This window comes from Fundulus heteroclitus, chromosome 4 (genome assembly GCF_011125445.2).
Source record: "Fundulus heteroclitus isolate FHET01 chromosome 4, MU-UCD_Fhet_4.1, whole genome shotgun sequence".
NCBI lineage: Eukaryota > Metazoa > Chordata > Actinopteri > Cyprinodontiformes > Fundulidae > Fundulus > Fundulus heteroclitus.
Genome location: NC_046364.1, coordinates 18,647,790 through 18,660,433, shown reverse-complemented (window position 1 = coordinate 18,660,433; position 12,644 = coordinate 18,647,790). Strand labels below are relative to the sequence as shown.

General features: G+C 40.3%; 1 protein-coding gene across 1 annotated transcript; it reads left to right on the top strand.

The window, feature by feature from the left end:
* The first annotated feature begins 5,862 nt into the window (after positions 1-5,862).
* Positions 5,863-12,638, top strand: LOC118562931 (monoacylglycerol lipase ABHD2-like). Its single transcript, XM_036136209.1, has 4 exons — positions 5,863-6,111; positions 7,921-8,028; positions 8,125-8,341; positions 11,760-12,638. The coding sequence occupies exons 3-4, from the start codon at positions 8,133-8,135 to the stop codon at positions 12,076-12,078; spliced, it is 528 nt and encodes a 175-aa protein (XP_035992102.1). The 5' UTR covers positions 5,863-6,111; positions 7,921-8,028; positions 8,125-8,132; the 3' UTR covers positions 12,079-12,638.
* The last annotated feature ends 6 nt before the right edge of the window (positions 12,639-12,644 follow it).

The window sequence follows — 12,644 nt, the reverse complement described above, 5'->3', positions numbered from 1 at the left end:
CTCAGACGCGGTAGCTAATCCAGCCAGATTGCTGGGATGTTTTTTTTTTTTTTTTCTGATTGGCTGATTCCCGATTGAGTTGACGTCACGTGATTAAAGTTTACGGGTTTGGAGCGTGAACGGCGGCACGGAAGAGGAAAAAGTCCGATATGTTCTCAATATTTTCACTTTTTATTTCTATTATAGCCTAGTTTGAGAATTCCTTAAAAACAGCAAGTCTTCTGATAGAATGATAAAATTACAAAGCATCCATGATTGTAACAAAATAATTTCTTCACAGCATGTGTTCATAAATTACAATCACTGAGATCATCTCTGGCACCCCCAAGGGGGCAAGGTGGGTCAATGTCCATCCTTAGAAAGATTTTCATATTCATCATCTTTTTTTAGTAATATAACTTTACAGGTAAATTTCATCTTCAATGCATTGCAAAAAAAATTATTGGGTTGTTGAAATAATGGCAAATTTAGCTTTTCTTTCATGTTTCTATTCAAATTTTCCTATGGGCAGTGGTTTGGATCAAGACTAAAAATTGCTACCTCCATTCTCACTCTTCACAAAGCACACTGCACAACACATGACCCTCAGCAGAGGGAACCCCAGTGACGGTCTGAGGTGAAATTTAAATTTCGATTTGAGAGATTTTCATTACATTACACCACAAATTAATAGCCTATAGGTCGAAATTGTGCATCTTTTTTGTGTTTTGTTGAATTGTCGCAAAAATCAAATATGCTGCCGCAGCAGAAGACAGTCTCAACTATACATGTAGCTACCCCAAGTATTCCAGTCTGCCACGTTATGACTTTCTAAATTGCACAACACATAGTGAAGACATCAAAACTATGACTCAAAAGTATCTAGAATTTTGTATCAAACACAGAAGTGTGAAATTATTGAAAACATCTTGCATATTTTAGCTTTTTCTAAATACTCCGCAGCAGGAAGAGGCTCATATTCATTCTGAGTTAATCGGAAGTCAATCTTTTATATTTCACTGGTTGATGAAAATCAACAAGAGGGATCATATTTCTCCAATTTTAGCTCCCTTTTATTGGCTTCCTGTTAAATCCTGATTACCCCATATGTTCCTAACAGAGCACTTCGCTCTCAGACTGCATGTCTGCTGGTGGTTCCTAGAGTCTCTAAAAGTAGAATGGGAGGCAGATCCTTTAGCTATCAGGCTCCTCTCCTGTGGAACCAACTCCCAGTTTTGGTCTGTGAGGCAGACACCCTGTCTACTTTTAAGACTAGGCTTAAAACTTTCATTTTTGACAAAGCTTATAGTTAGAGTGGCTCATGTTACTCTGAGCTACCTTTATAGTTATGCTGCTATAGGCTTAGGCTGCTGGAGGACATCAGGGCCTATTTTTCTTATTCTACTGAGTTCTACTGTTCTCCAATTTGCATTGCTTGTCGTCATTTCAGCTTTTAACTTTTTGTTCTCTCTCTTTTTCTTCATAGTAGGCACACCTGGTCTGGTGTTCTGTTAGCTGTGAGGTCATCCAGAGAAGACGGCTCACCCGCTACTACCATCTAATGTAGAACAGATTACTAGATCAATGTGTGCTTCCGTGCTTGTTTGTCTCTCTTGTTGTGTCTCTGCTCTGTCTTCTGTAACCCCCAGTCGGTCGAGGCAGATGACCGTATGAACATAGAAACTGTGGAGAGTTTCAGATATGGGTGTTCACATCAACAATAAACTGGACTGGACTCACAACACAGACGCCCTGTATAAGAAGGGCCAGAGCCGGCTCCACCTCCTGAGGAGGCTGAGGTCCTTTGGAGTAAGCAGACCCCTGCTTAAGACCATTTATGACTCTGTGGTGGCCTCAGCCCTCTTCTACGCTGTCGTCTGCTGGGCTCCTGGCAGCGCAGAGCGGGACAGAAGGAGACTGAACAAGCTGGTGAGGAAGGCCACTTCTGTCCTAGGCTGCACTCTGGACTCTGTGGAGGAAGTAGCGGAGAGGAGGGTGTTGTCCAAGCTCACATCCATCATGGACAACACCTTCCACCCCCTGCACCAGACTGTAGAGGAGCTGAGCAGCTCCTTCAGTGCAAGACTTAGACATCCTGTCTGTAAAAAGGAACGCTACCGCAGGTCATTTATTCCTGCTGCTATCAGATTTTACAATGTTGCACTGTAACTGTGACCATAACTGTAATAAGTAATGTGCAATAACTAATGTGCAATAATCTAATTAATACACTGTCCTACAACCCATGCAATAATCCTGATGTAGTGACTTCTGCTGCTATCATCACCTGAACATAAGTCAGTACACATGTATGTATGTATGCATGTATGTACAAATGTATACAATGTATATGCACATATATACGCGTAGGTACGTATGTATGTAGGCGCATAGATATATGTATATATTTAAGTATATAGATATGTTTATATATATATATATATATATATATAGACCACTAAGAATGTAAATGAGACATCATATGCCCATTCCTATTTCCTTTTTTGTATTTTTTTGGTATTCTTTTTGATCCATTGTATATATGAAGATTCACTGTATATAACTGAATGCACCTTCCCTACTCTGCACCTTCTTGTATGAGCCGATGTGACGAGTGAATTTCTCCATTGTGAGATCAATAAAGACTATCTTATCTTATCTTATACTGAGCCTGGTTCTGCCGGAGGTTTTTCCTTCCCGTTAAAGATGGGGTTTTCTTTCCACTGTCGCTTCTTGCTTGCTTGGTATGAGGGATTGCTGCAAAGCCATGTACAATGCAGATGACTCTCCCTGTGGCTCTGCGCTTTTTTAGGAGTGAATGCTGCTTCCCAAGACTTGATGCGATCAACTGGGTTCCCTTAGATAGGAAACTTTTTGACCAATCTGTATTATATGATCCAATCTGTATAATCTGATAAAATAAAATAAGGTAATATAGACTTTATTGATCTCAATAATCAAAAGAATGTGCTAAAAGGAGGAAAGGGTGCATGAGGTATATACAGTGCGCCCACATATATACAGTGTATCGAGAAAAAAAAGAAATAAAGCAGAGATTTACGATGATTTATGTTCATTTAAGGTGATTTATATACATATGGATTTGACATTGTACATTAAAGTGGTACCAGGTAAAGAACAACAGTGAGGTAGTGAGATAGCTATAACATTGAATGAACATTGATTGAATTTGACTTTGGAAAGTGCCTTGAGATGACATGTTTCATGAATTGGCACTAAACAAATAAAATGTAATGTAACTGAAGTGAATTTTATATAGTCACCTGCCCAAAAGGGGATCAGAAGCAAAATAGAATTCTATGAAAAAAAGAGTTATTGATGACAAGATTGAACAGAAATCTACATTTGTGTAACGCTTTATCTCCCTAATTTTTGAAAATAAGTCACTACGAAGATATGACATACAGTATGGGTACAAACTGCCAGAGAGTTATACAGACCTAAACCCACTTTTTTTGGTCCTCAATAAGTGCATGACTTTTTAACAGTAGTCACTCTCTCCTGGCTCTGTACCTCTATGTTATGATGTCAGCAGGGTTTTAGTTTTGGTGTGCTACCCAAGGACTGCTAATGGCCCCCAACTGGGTACCCCTTTTAAAACTGTGAGGACAGCCTTGCATCACACAGAGAGAACCCACACATGGGTGTTAAAAAATCCAGTTAACCACCAGGAAGAGTATTAATAAATTGCCATTCACCATGCCCACCATTAACCTCCAAAGTTGTGGGAAAAAAGCAATGATTTAACAAGGAAGTACACAAGGAAGTACTTCCAACCAATCCCTGTGGGAAAACTCAGCTTTTGAGTGCTGCCAACAGCATGGGAACAAAACAGAGCCCAGCCTGCACTATTTCTAAGGCCTCTTCTTTTCTTTGGTGAATGATTAGATTACGCTAAAATGTAAATAAAGAATTGCATTTAAAAATATTTAAATCTCGTCAGAGCTGGCCCAAGATTGTAAAGGGGCCCTCAGCAGAATTTGATTTGGCTGCCCAACTCCAGTCAAGACAAATCCATACCAATCATCGCGTCCAACTCAAGCACATATTTTAATTTGTCCAAGCTTGACTATTGTTGTGGTTTTAACAAACATACTTTCATGATTTACCTTTACTCGTAAACCAACAATTAAAGCAGACACGTCACAACATGCATTTTCCTTCATCCTAAAATGAATATTATCAACTTATTTATTTCACATTGTTCCCTAGATTAATAGCAGGAGTCGTAGCTAGTGTGCAACATTTCACTCCGGCTTCATTAGAGTGGAGAAGGAGGGGTCAAGGATTAATATATGATATGGGCAGAAATAATAAGAGCTCTTATAATTATTCACATTTAATTGCCGTTAAAGAGTGCATCAAATGGGACTGCCAAACTGATATAAGAGGAATTAATCAAATTAGCAGTACTAAATTATGACTGTTTACACAGCTTTCACATTTTTTGTTCCATGAAAACAGCTATTTGTCAGTGGTTTAAAATGGGAACCAAGTCTAAACTATGACTCTTTCAGAAAATTTAAAAGCGCCATTTTTCTTTATTTATATTCTGAATGTGAAGGTATGTGATGCAGTTAAGTTCATTTACGGCTTGGTCTGCCTATAAATCCCTCATATATTTAAAATGCAGTACTTTTTTCCACCTAACACGATGTGAGATTCAAAAGGGGTTTGGTTTTCTCAAGGTTGCACACTGTTTGCTGGGATAACTACATACACTTAAGGCAAAAACTATTCATACCCTGGAAGATATTGGTCAAAAGTAATCGTTTAATCTTATTAACATGTATTTTTCCTGACTTTGGGTAATATTGACATCTTGGGGTGACCCAACCAGAGTTACAACGCTGATAAAAACTCTGTGTAGGGAACTAAAGGTTAAAGTGATGGCAAGAAGGAGTCCTTCCAACCTCAAAGACTTGGTGCTCATCTCCAGAGATAAGTAATGCCTGTTGAAACATGCATAAAACTGCTCAGCAGTTATAAGAAGGGCTTGATTGCTGCAATGCAAATTGAGATTTTCTCCTTGATTGTTGAGAAGTAGCCTATGATTTTTGACGTGCCATTCTTTAAAATAAAATTGAAAGAAAGAAGATTTAACTACACTATTTCTAAATTGATTCTCTTCTAAATTTTTCTATTATATTGAGAGATCACTGTAATTTATTTTCAGGATAAAGTTTTTGATCAAATGAAAATAATGTCCAATCTAAATCTTATATTCAGCCTTCCCTGTAACCATCTGTTTAACTCTGTCGCCATCATGTGGATATTTTTGATGAAGTTGCAACAATGATTAATAGCAAAAAAAATTGCCCCCACCCCCCAAAAAAAGGTGTTATAAGCGTCTAAGGCCTCATAAAAAATATTTATATGAAAATTGTCATTTTAAACCTTTCACCGCTCATAGGGCAAAACAGCCAGCAGCGTCTGATGTGCCCAGTATTGTGTCACTGTAACAGTGAAATCTACTCAAAATGACAATCAATTGATTCGCTCCTAACGCTATTTCAACCAGAATAACTGACGAAAAACGCAATTTCCTGCAAATGAGGCGGGGCAGGGGGGTGAAAAACTTATGTAACATCCCCGAGGCTCACGTTCCCGGCACGTGCTGCAAGTTGAATCGCACGTTTGTCAAAACACAACGAAAAAAATACTTGAAATACACGTTTGAATACTTCGCAATTAGTAGCGAGCGACGTTTTGTTTTTTTAAATAAAAGACATACTCGTCAAGCTCGGACAAGATGACAAACGTAACCCCAGCGTTTAAAAGCTATCGTTAACAAACAGTAAAAAAAAAATAAAAATCCACCACGTGACGTCACCTCGACGTGGGAACCAATGAAAACTCGGATATGCAAATGAGCAGATTGTTCTAGGAAGTGGGCTGTCAGAAGCTGTGGCGTACACACTACTTCAGCGTCTGGGTCTAGCCCTGCTTTTGTTTGACCTTTTTCCCCCTTTCCTTTCACTCCCACAGGGCACGGTGCGCATCAGACTGCTATGCTTCAAAGACAACATGAGCATATAAAAAGGCCGCTACCGTTTGACGAGCCTCTCGCCATAAGCAGCGAGGACTTAGCCCACATTTCCCCCAGCAGAGGTAAGTCAAGCTGAGGATGCTTCTGCTCCTGGTGGTCTGTTAAATGACGCTGCGGTGTTTTTTTTGTTCCTCCTCTTTATTTGTAACCTGTAACAATGACTGGGGCTTCTTCTGTTGGTTATATCCTGCCAGCGGTAGCCTAGCTTATTTGGGCCGCGGTCAGGAACGGTCTGAAGTTGCTACGGGGGAGGGAAAAAAAAAACAACTCGCTGTGTTTCTTTCCCCTTAGCGACCCACCCGAAAACATCGGCCGGGGGGATGCGCCTAGACTCACGGCCTGTTATTTTTCAGCAGATTGCTGATTTGCAGCGGTGTTCGCGTCCTAGCGCATCAGTCTGTGGGTGTGTCTGGTTGATTAACGGGAAACTTGCAGGATGAGAGTCGTGACAAAGAGCAGCAGCTGAACAAAGTGCAGTTTAAGGCTTATTAAACTCTGATACTCGATTAGTTCTTTTTTTATTCATTAATTCATTCACGTTAAAGTCTCACACTAATTCAAAATGTTTCTGTTTTTTTATTTATTTCAATAAACAATAAAATAGAAATGTCAAGACAATAATGACATGATTTATGACGAAATATGAATATAAGTAACATGTGGACATAATGATGCCTTTTTTTGATCAGTGTATAAATAGTACCTTGTGTGTGGTGTGCCCTGAGCTCTGACCTTTGTCCTGATAAGTCTGAGGACTTTATCACTAAAGACAGGCTTAAGGACACTTAACAATAATAATAATTTAAAAAAAAGCTTTGTGAGATGCGGTAGTTTTGAATCAATCAGGGAATTAATCAAGGGATCACAAGCTGAGTGGCATTTTTGTTTCAAAGCATTCAAGTTGAATAATAAAATTTGGAGTTGGTTAATGCCTTTTTTTTTAAAACTACCAAAAATAGTGGAAGCTCTTAGTTTAGATCGCCTTTAATTAGTAAAAGATTTACCCTTTTTCAATATTTGATCACCAGTCAGAAACAGCAATGGGAGAAATGGCCATATCAGTCCGACTGATTGGGACATCTTGACCTGTCGTAGTTGTGTTAAATGTAATTAAGAAATATTCAGAACGCATACTTTCAAAAATAGTTTTAAAAAAATCCAACATTTTGGTTGGTACAGTTGACTCTACATTATATGTTAAAAAACAGACAACAAAACATATAATTGAAAATATTATCTAAAAATATAAACTATATCAAGTGCAGAAGTCACAATGGTAACACGCATTTTATGTTGGCGAATTATTCTCATTGAGTATCGATGGGTTTGGGAAAGAAACGGTACAACAGTTCCTTGGTGCAGGTGTGGAGTGAAATATAGCCGGGTTATTTAATGAAACTAATTGGATAGTTCTGCTTTGTAGGTTTTAGTTCTCCATGTAAGTGATCGCCTTAATGAGACTAAGGCTGAGTGAGGTTATGTGAGGTTTTGCATGCAAAAAAAAAGGGCATTTAGGAACTGTTGCAGTAATTAAGCATCAATAAATGGATCAAATGTCAATAAACCTCAGACAAGCAGGTTAGTAACAAGGCTGTCGCTGATCTTTGCCTTACAGAAGCTTTTTAGCAGGAGCATTAGGTCTGATATCACCCGGGGAAGTGTGTTATTTGTTTTTGTGTTAAATTAATAAAGTTGTTCCCCTCAGGTTTTCTAAAATCATGATTAAAAACTCCATAACACGGGGGAATTTTTTAACTAAATTATCATGTGAGACCATGCTTTATTTAAGATTATTTCAGTTATGTTATTTTTTATTAATTTTGAACTGCAGTTAATTAATGAAATCTAAACGAATCTTCTTTTCTTCCCAGGTTTGACTGCATCACTGTGAGTTGAAAGAGACGCCACTTTTTCACCTCTTCATTTTTCTTTTTTGACTTTCGAGTCAAATTTCATTGGAGGCAAGTTTGAGCATAACTGTAAGTAACACGTTTTCTTCAGCGTCGGCTCCTATTCCCACATTCCTACTATCGGCACCGATGAACAGCGCATGGCATGTGCTCCACTCCTTTCAGCGTCAATCATGAGCGCCCACGAGTCGAACCTCCACACCATCTCCCCTGAGATGCCGGCCATGTTTGACGGCGTGAAGCTGGCGGCCGTCGCCACGGTGCTCTACATCATCGTCCGCTGCTTGAACCTGAAGAGTCCCACCGCACCGCCGGACCTCATCTACCAGGACACGGCCCTCAACCGCTTCCTGCTCAAGTCCTGCTCTCAGATGACCAAAGAGTGAGTTCCCATCCTTATTTTGCGGCGGTCGGCGTAGGCGTCGTCAGGGAGACGGTGTTGCGTTTTGGCCATCTGGTGCTGCGGTGTAGGTAGCACTTTGTGTGGCGCCAGTCCCGACGGTCATCAGCCCTGGGCATGCTGCCTGTCTGTATCAGAAATGTTTATCCTGTATAAATCAACCATCGGGCTGCACTTTTGGCCTTATTCTGATGGTAGACTGGGTTTATGATGCTTGCTTTATAAAAAGACTAGTTTAGTGCGCTGGAAGGGGATTTACATTTATGACAAACCAAGTCTATCTGATGCAAAGCAGTGGTAGATGGAAATATCTCTGTGTTTCCAGCGTTTGCTCAGACCTGGAGCTTATAGAAAGCTCCGACCTCCGTTTGTCAAATAAAACAAGGTTTCCCCCTAACTTCATTATTCCGTCTGCGTTCATCCTTCTGCTCCCGTAAAGCTCGGTGAGAACCTTCACATCAGCAGGGGGATCCTCTTAAAGCACGTTGGTCTATCTGCTTATATAATCGGCTGTTACTCAGCCCTTTGCCGTTCCGCTGCCGTGTCAGTGAGTCATAAGGCATCAGTGTTGTTTACACTTGTGTCCGGCGTGTTATCATTACCCTCTGAATAGCCATAATCTGCTTGAAACGCCCAGACCAGAGGTCCTGTGAAAAGGCAGGTTTGCGGAAATCCTGCAACCCGTCTTTCTGGTTGATGTTTCAAAGTCACGTTTCCGTCTCGTTATGCCTGCCTCTGTTGTTGCATAACAGATCGATTCCCCAGAGAGAGGAAAGAAGGGGTGATGTGAGGTTAACTTCACTCAACGGGACTCCTTGTTTGGCTCTGTTTGAGAATATCTGCACCGGGGTCGGGTTTATATGCACAACAGGAAGGGTTATTTTTACCTGCTGTACTCGTCTCTTTTGTCCTGAGGACTTTAGGGAATGTTTGCCTTAGGCATAAAAACGTAGTTGGAGTTGCAATCACAAGTCATTGAGTTAAAGATGCTTAAAATTTCAATGCATTAGAGCCGCAGCATTGGTGCGCTCCAAAGGTCCGCTTGAATGCAATATTAAGTAGGCTATAATATTTCAAGTGACATTAATTAACATTCTACTTGCAAATAAATAATATATTTGATGGGTTAGACTGGAGAGACTCTCGTTGGCCTTGATGCCCACACCTGATATACTGGAGAGTTGCGCTAATGGAAAGTGTTGGTGAAATCATGACGGAAACAGAAGCGAGGAGTTGTTAAAAAGCAGGAAATCACAAAACGTATCATCACAACAGCAAACAACAACATCATAATTCCTCTCTTCCTTTGATATTTTGCAGCCCAAATATCAGTGAAGGTGAAATTTCTCGTTGTTTCCAGTAATTTCAGGTTTCGTTAACAAGAACAAGGCATTTCTGTTTGGCTTTTGTTTTTTACCAGATTGGGGAAGTTTGCCTTTTACCTCAGTGCTTCAAATGTTTTTCTCCTTAAGTCACACTGACACATCTGTTCCCCTTTTTCTGTTACCTAATAGTCGTGAACAACGCAGGCTCACTCGCTGTTTGGGAAGGTGATGTTCTAGAAAGCACATGCATCAAAACAGGCCTGGTCACTCGGTCCTTCCTTTTGTCCTTTAATAGGAAAATGACAAAAATAACCTTTTAATCTGGATAGTTTAGGTAGATTCACATTCTTATTTCCACGCTACTTTTAAGAAATATTCCTTTATTTTCAAGTTGGGAACACAGAAAGTATTAATAACCACTAATCTGACTGCCTGTACACCTCCCTGTCCACGTGAGGACAAACAAGGTTATCCGTCTGTTGTCTAACCCAGAACCTTCCGGAAAAGTAAAGATGATCTTTGACTACAGTGCATGGTGGCAGTAATCACATTATCACCAGACGGGAGTGGTTCTGTCTTTAAACAGCGCTCTTATGCAACGTCGCCTCTCCGGTCAGGTGTTGTGACAGTCAGAGATGAATAAGCACAAGGTGAAAAGGCTTGAGTAACTGCTGATACTAGCAAACCCTTCCCGCTGTGCAGCTAACAGGTACCTGAGCTATGGTGTGGATGCTGCTGTAAAGGTTTCGTCCTGGCTGCATCGCTTATGCCTCGTCTCATCGCCTCTCAGAGGGTCGGCCCCTCTCTGCACTGTTCAGAGCATCTACTTCAAGCATTTTCTGATATGATGATATTAAGTGAATTGTTTCCAAATGGAGATTAGTTTGCCACTAATGAACCTTTTGTGACCTTGAATAGCTTTTAAAGTTTTATGAGGCAAAGATCAAATAATTAATGCAAGTATAGGTGGATCGCACCGCATTGCAAATCACCAAAAACCTGATTTAGTTTATTTCGGAAAATATAACTCATGTAATATAGATTAATATAGAGGTATATTTCACTTTTTAATTCTGATCATAATGGCTCACACCTGATGAAAACCTCAAATTAAATTTCTCAATTACCACTGCATATAAGAAGGATTTGCAACACAGAAATGTTCTGCTATGGTCCAATCAACCACGGAGAAGACTGCTGACCTGACAGCTGTACAGCAGAAAGTCACTAACACCGTCCGCAGTGTGGGAAGGCCACAAAAGTCGTTACTAAAGAAACTGGCTGGAAAGTTAAGTGGAAGAAAAAGATCCAGGACATGGGCTTATGTAAGTGCTGAATCCCTCGTGTTAGGCGGCCAGTCCTGAACCAAAGACAAGGTTAGAAGCGTCTCACAATGGCTAAGGAGAAACGCAGACAGGCAGAGAATCCTAGCTGCTTTAAATCCAGTGGGAAGTTTCCGCAGTCAGCAGTTAGAGAGCCGCTTCAAAGTCTGGGTCTAGTGCTATATAGTTTAAGAAACTGAATTTGGGTTTTTTAAGTCATAGTCATTAAAACTAACAGAAATACGTGTTCGAAATATACCAGTAAATCAAGTCTATAGTAAATCTATTTATGAGTTTCTTATTTGATTTGATTTACTGAAATAAATCTTTTGTTTGCACATATATATATTCTAATTTATTGCGATGCACAGTAAAGATAAGATCTGGCTGCAATAAGAGAAGCGCCTTTAAGGACTGGGTGTAAGATTTGTAATAATTTACTTTTTGATATTGGAATAAGATAGTGATTGGTGAAAATACCCGGCATGTTTAGAGAAGCTTTATATAAGTGTTTCACTCCTACAGCTACACCTACAAGAAGGGTCAGTAGTTTTTAGGCATACAGGAGTAGCATCACATAGCAAAACATAGCAGCAGACTGTCTGTAAGCTGCTACAAAAGGACAAATGACTTTGTATTTGCTTTGAAGTTCAACGGCGAGCGATGTTCAACATTATCAGCAGTTTTCTTGTCTCCTTCTGGAGCACATATATCCATTTCACGTTTAAATGGTCCAATCTTGTCTTTTTCCAGGTACATCCCCCCATTGCTGTGGGGTAAGAGCGGTCACCTGCAAACGGCACTGTACGGTAAACTGGGTCGGGTGAGCTCGCCTCATCCCAGTGGGATCAGGAAGTATTTGCCCATGCAGGATGGAGCCACTGCAACATTTGACCTCTTTGAGCCCCTGGGGGACCATCAAACAGGAGGTGATTCATTTCATCAACATCCGATTGTATTAATTAGGCTTTTAAGGCTTTTTACAGATAACTGGCAAGAAAAATTAGGTGAACTCTTGAATCTTTTTGGATTTTCTGCATTAGCTGGACGCACAAACATGGTTCTTCCGTAATTAAATTCACAGTTACAGAGCGTTTTACATTTGGTTGTTGAACACATCCTTTTAACAGCCAAAGCGTTTGTGGTGATACTAAGGGAACCTTTGGTGGTAATAATAAATAGTTCCTCCTCCCTTAGCAACAGACCGTCCAAACAAACACCGCTTGTGGCTGCAGAGGAGAGATAATCAGCATACTTCCTTATTGAACTACCTCTGCTCAGTGCAAAGTGTGAAGCGCTCTCCTGAGTTCAGGCTGCAGCAGCTCTTACTGGAGTCTCTGTTTTCTTTACAGCTCCTGTCTCAGACTCCACTAGCTGCGTTTCCATCAATGCGTTCTGTGCACATTTTGAAGAGTCACATTAGCAAAGGTTGATGGAAACGGCAAAATTCGAAATAACTTCCTCAATTTCACAAGAAAGTTTTGAGGTGTTTTTTGGCCTTTTCTGATGAAGAGTTAATTTGCTAAATAGTTCTGACTTAGCGAACATTTACTTCACTCGACTGATCAGCTGTTTCCGACGCCTGCGTCTTCCCGGATATTCCCACAATCCGCACATGATTGCATTTCTTTCTCTACG

Excerpts from the sequence above, each read along its gene's own strand:
- LOC118562931 (XM_036136209.1), top strand. The coding sequence starts at position 8,133 with ATGAGCGCCCACGAGTCGAACCTCCACACCATCTCCCCTGAGATGCCG. Across the intron at positions 8,342-11,759 it reads TGCTCTCAGATGACCAAAGA|GTACATCCCCCCATTGCTGT; the intron begins GTGAGTTCCCAT and ends GTCTTTTTCCAG.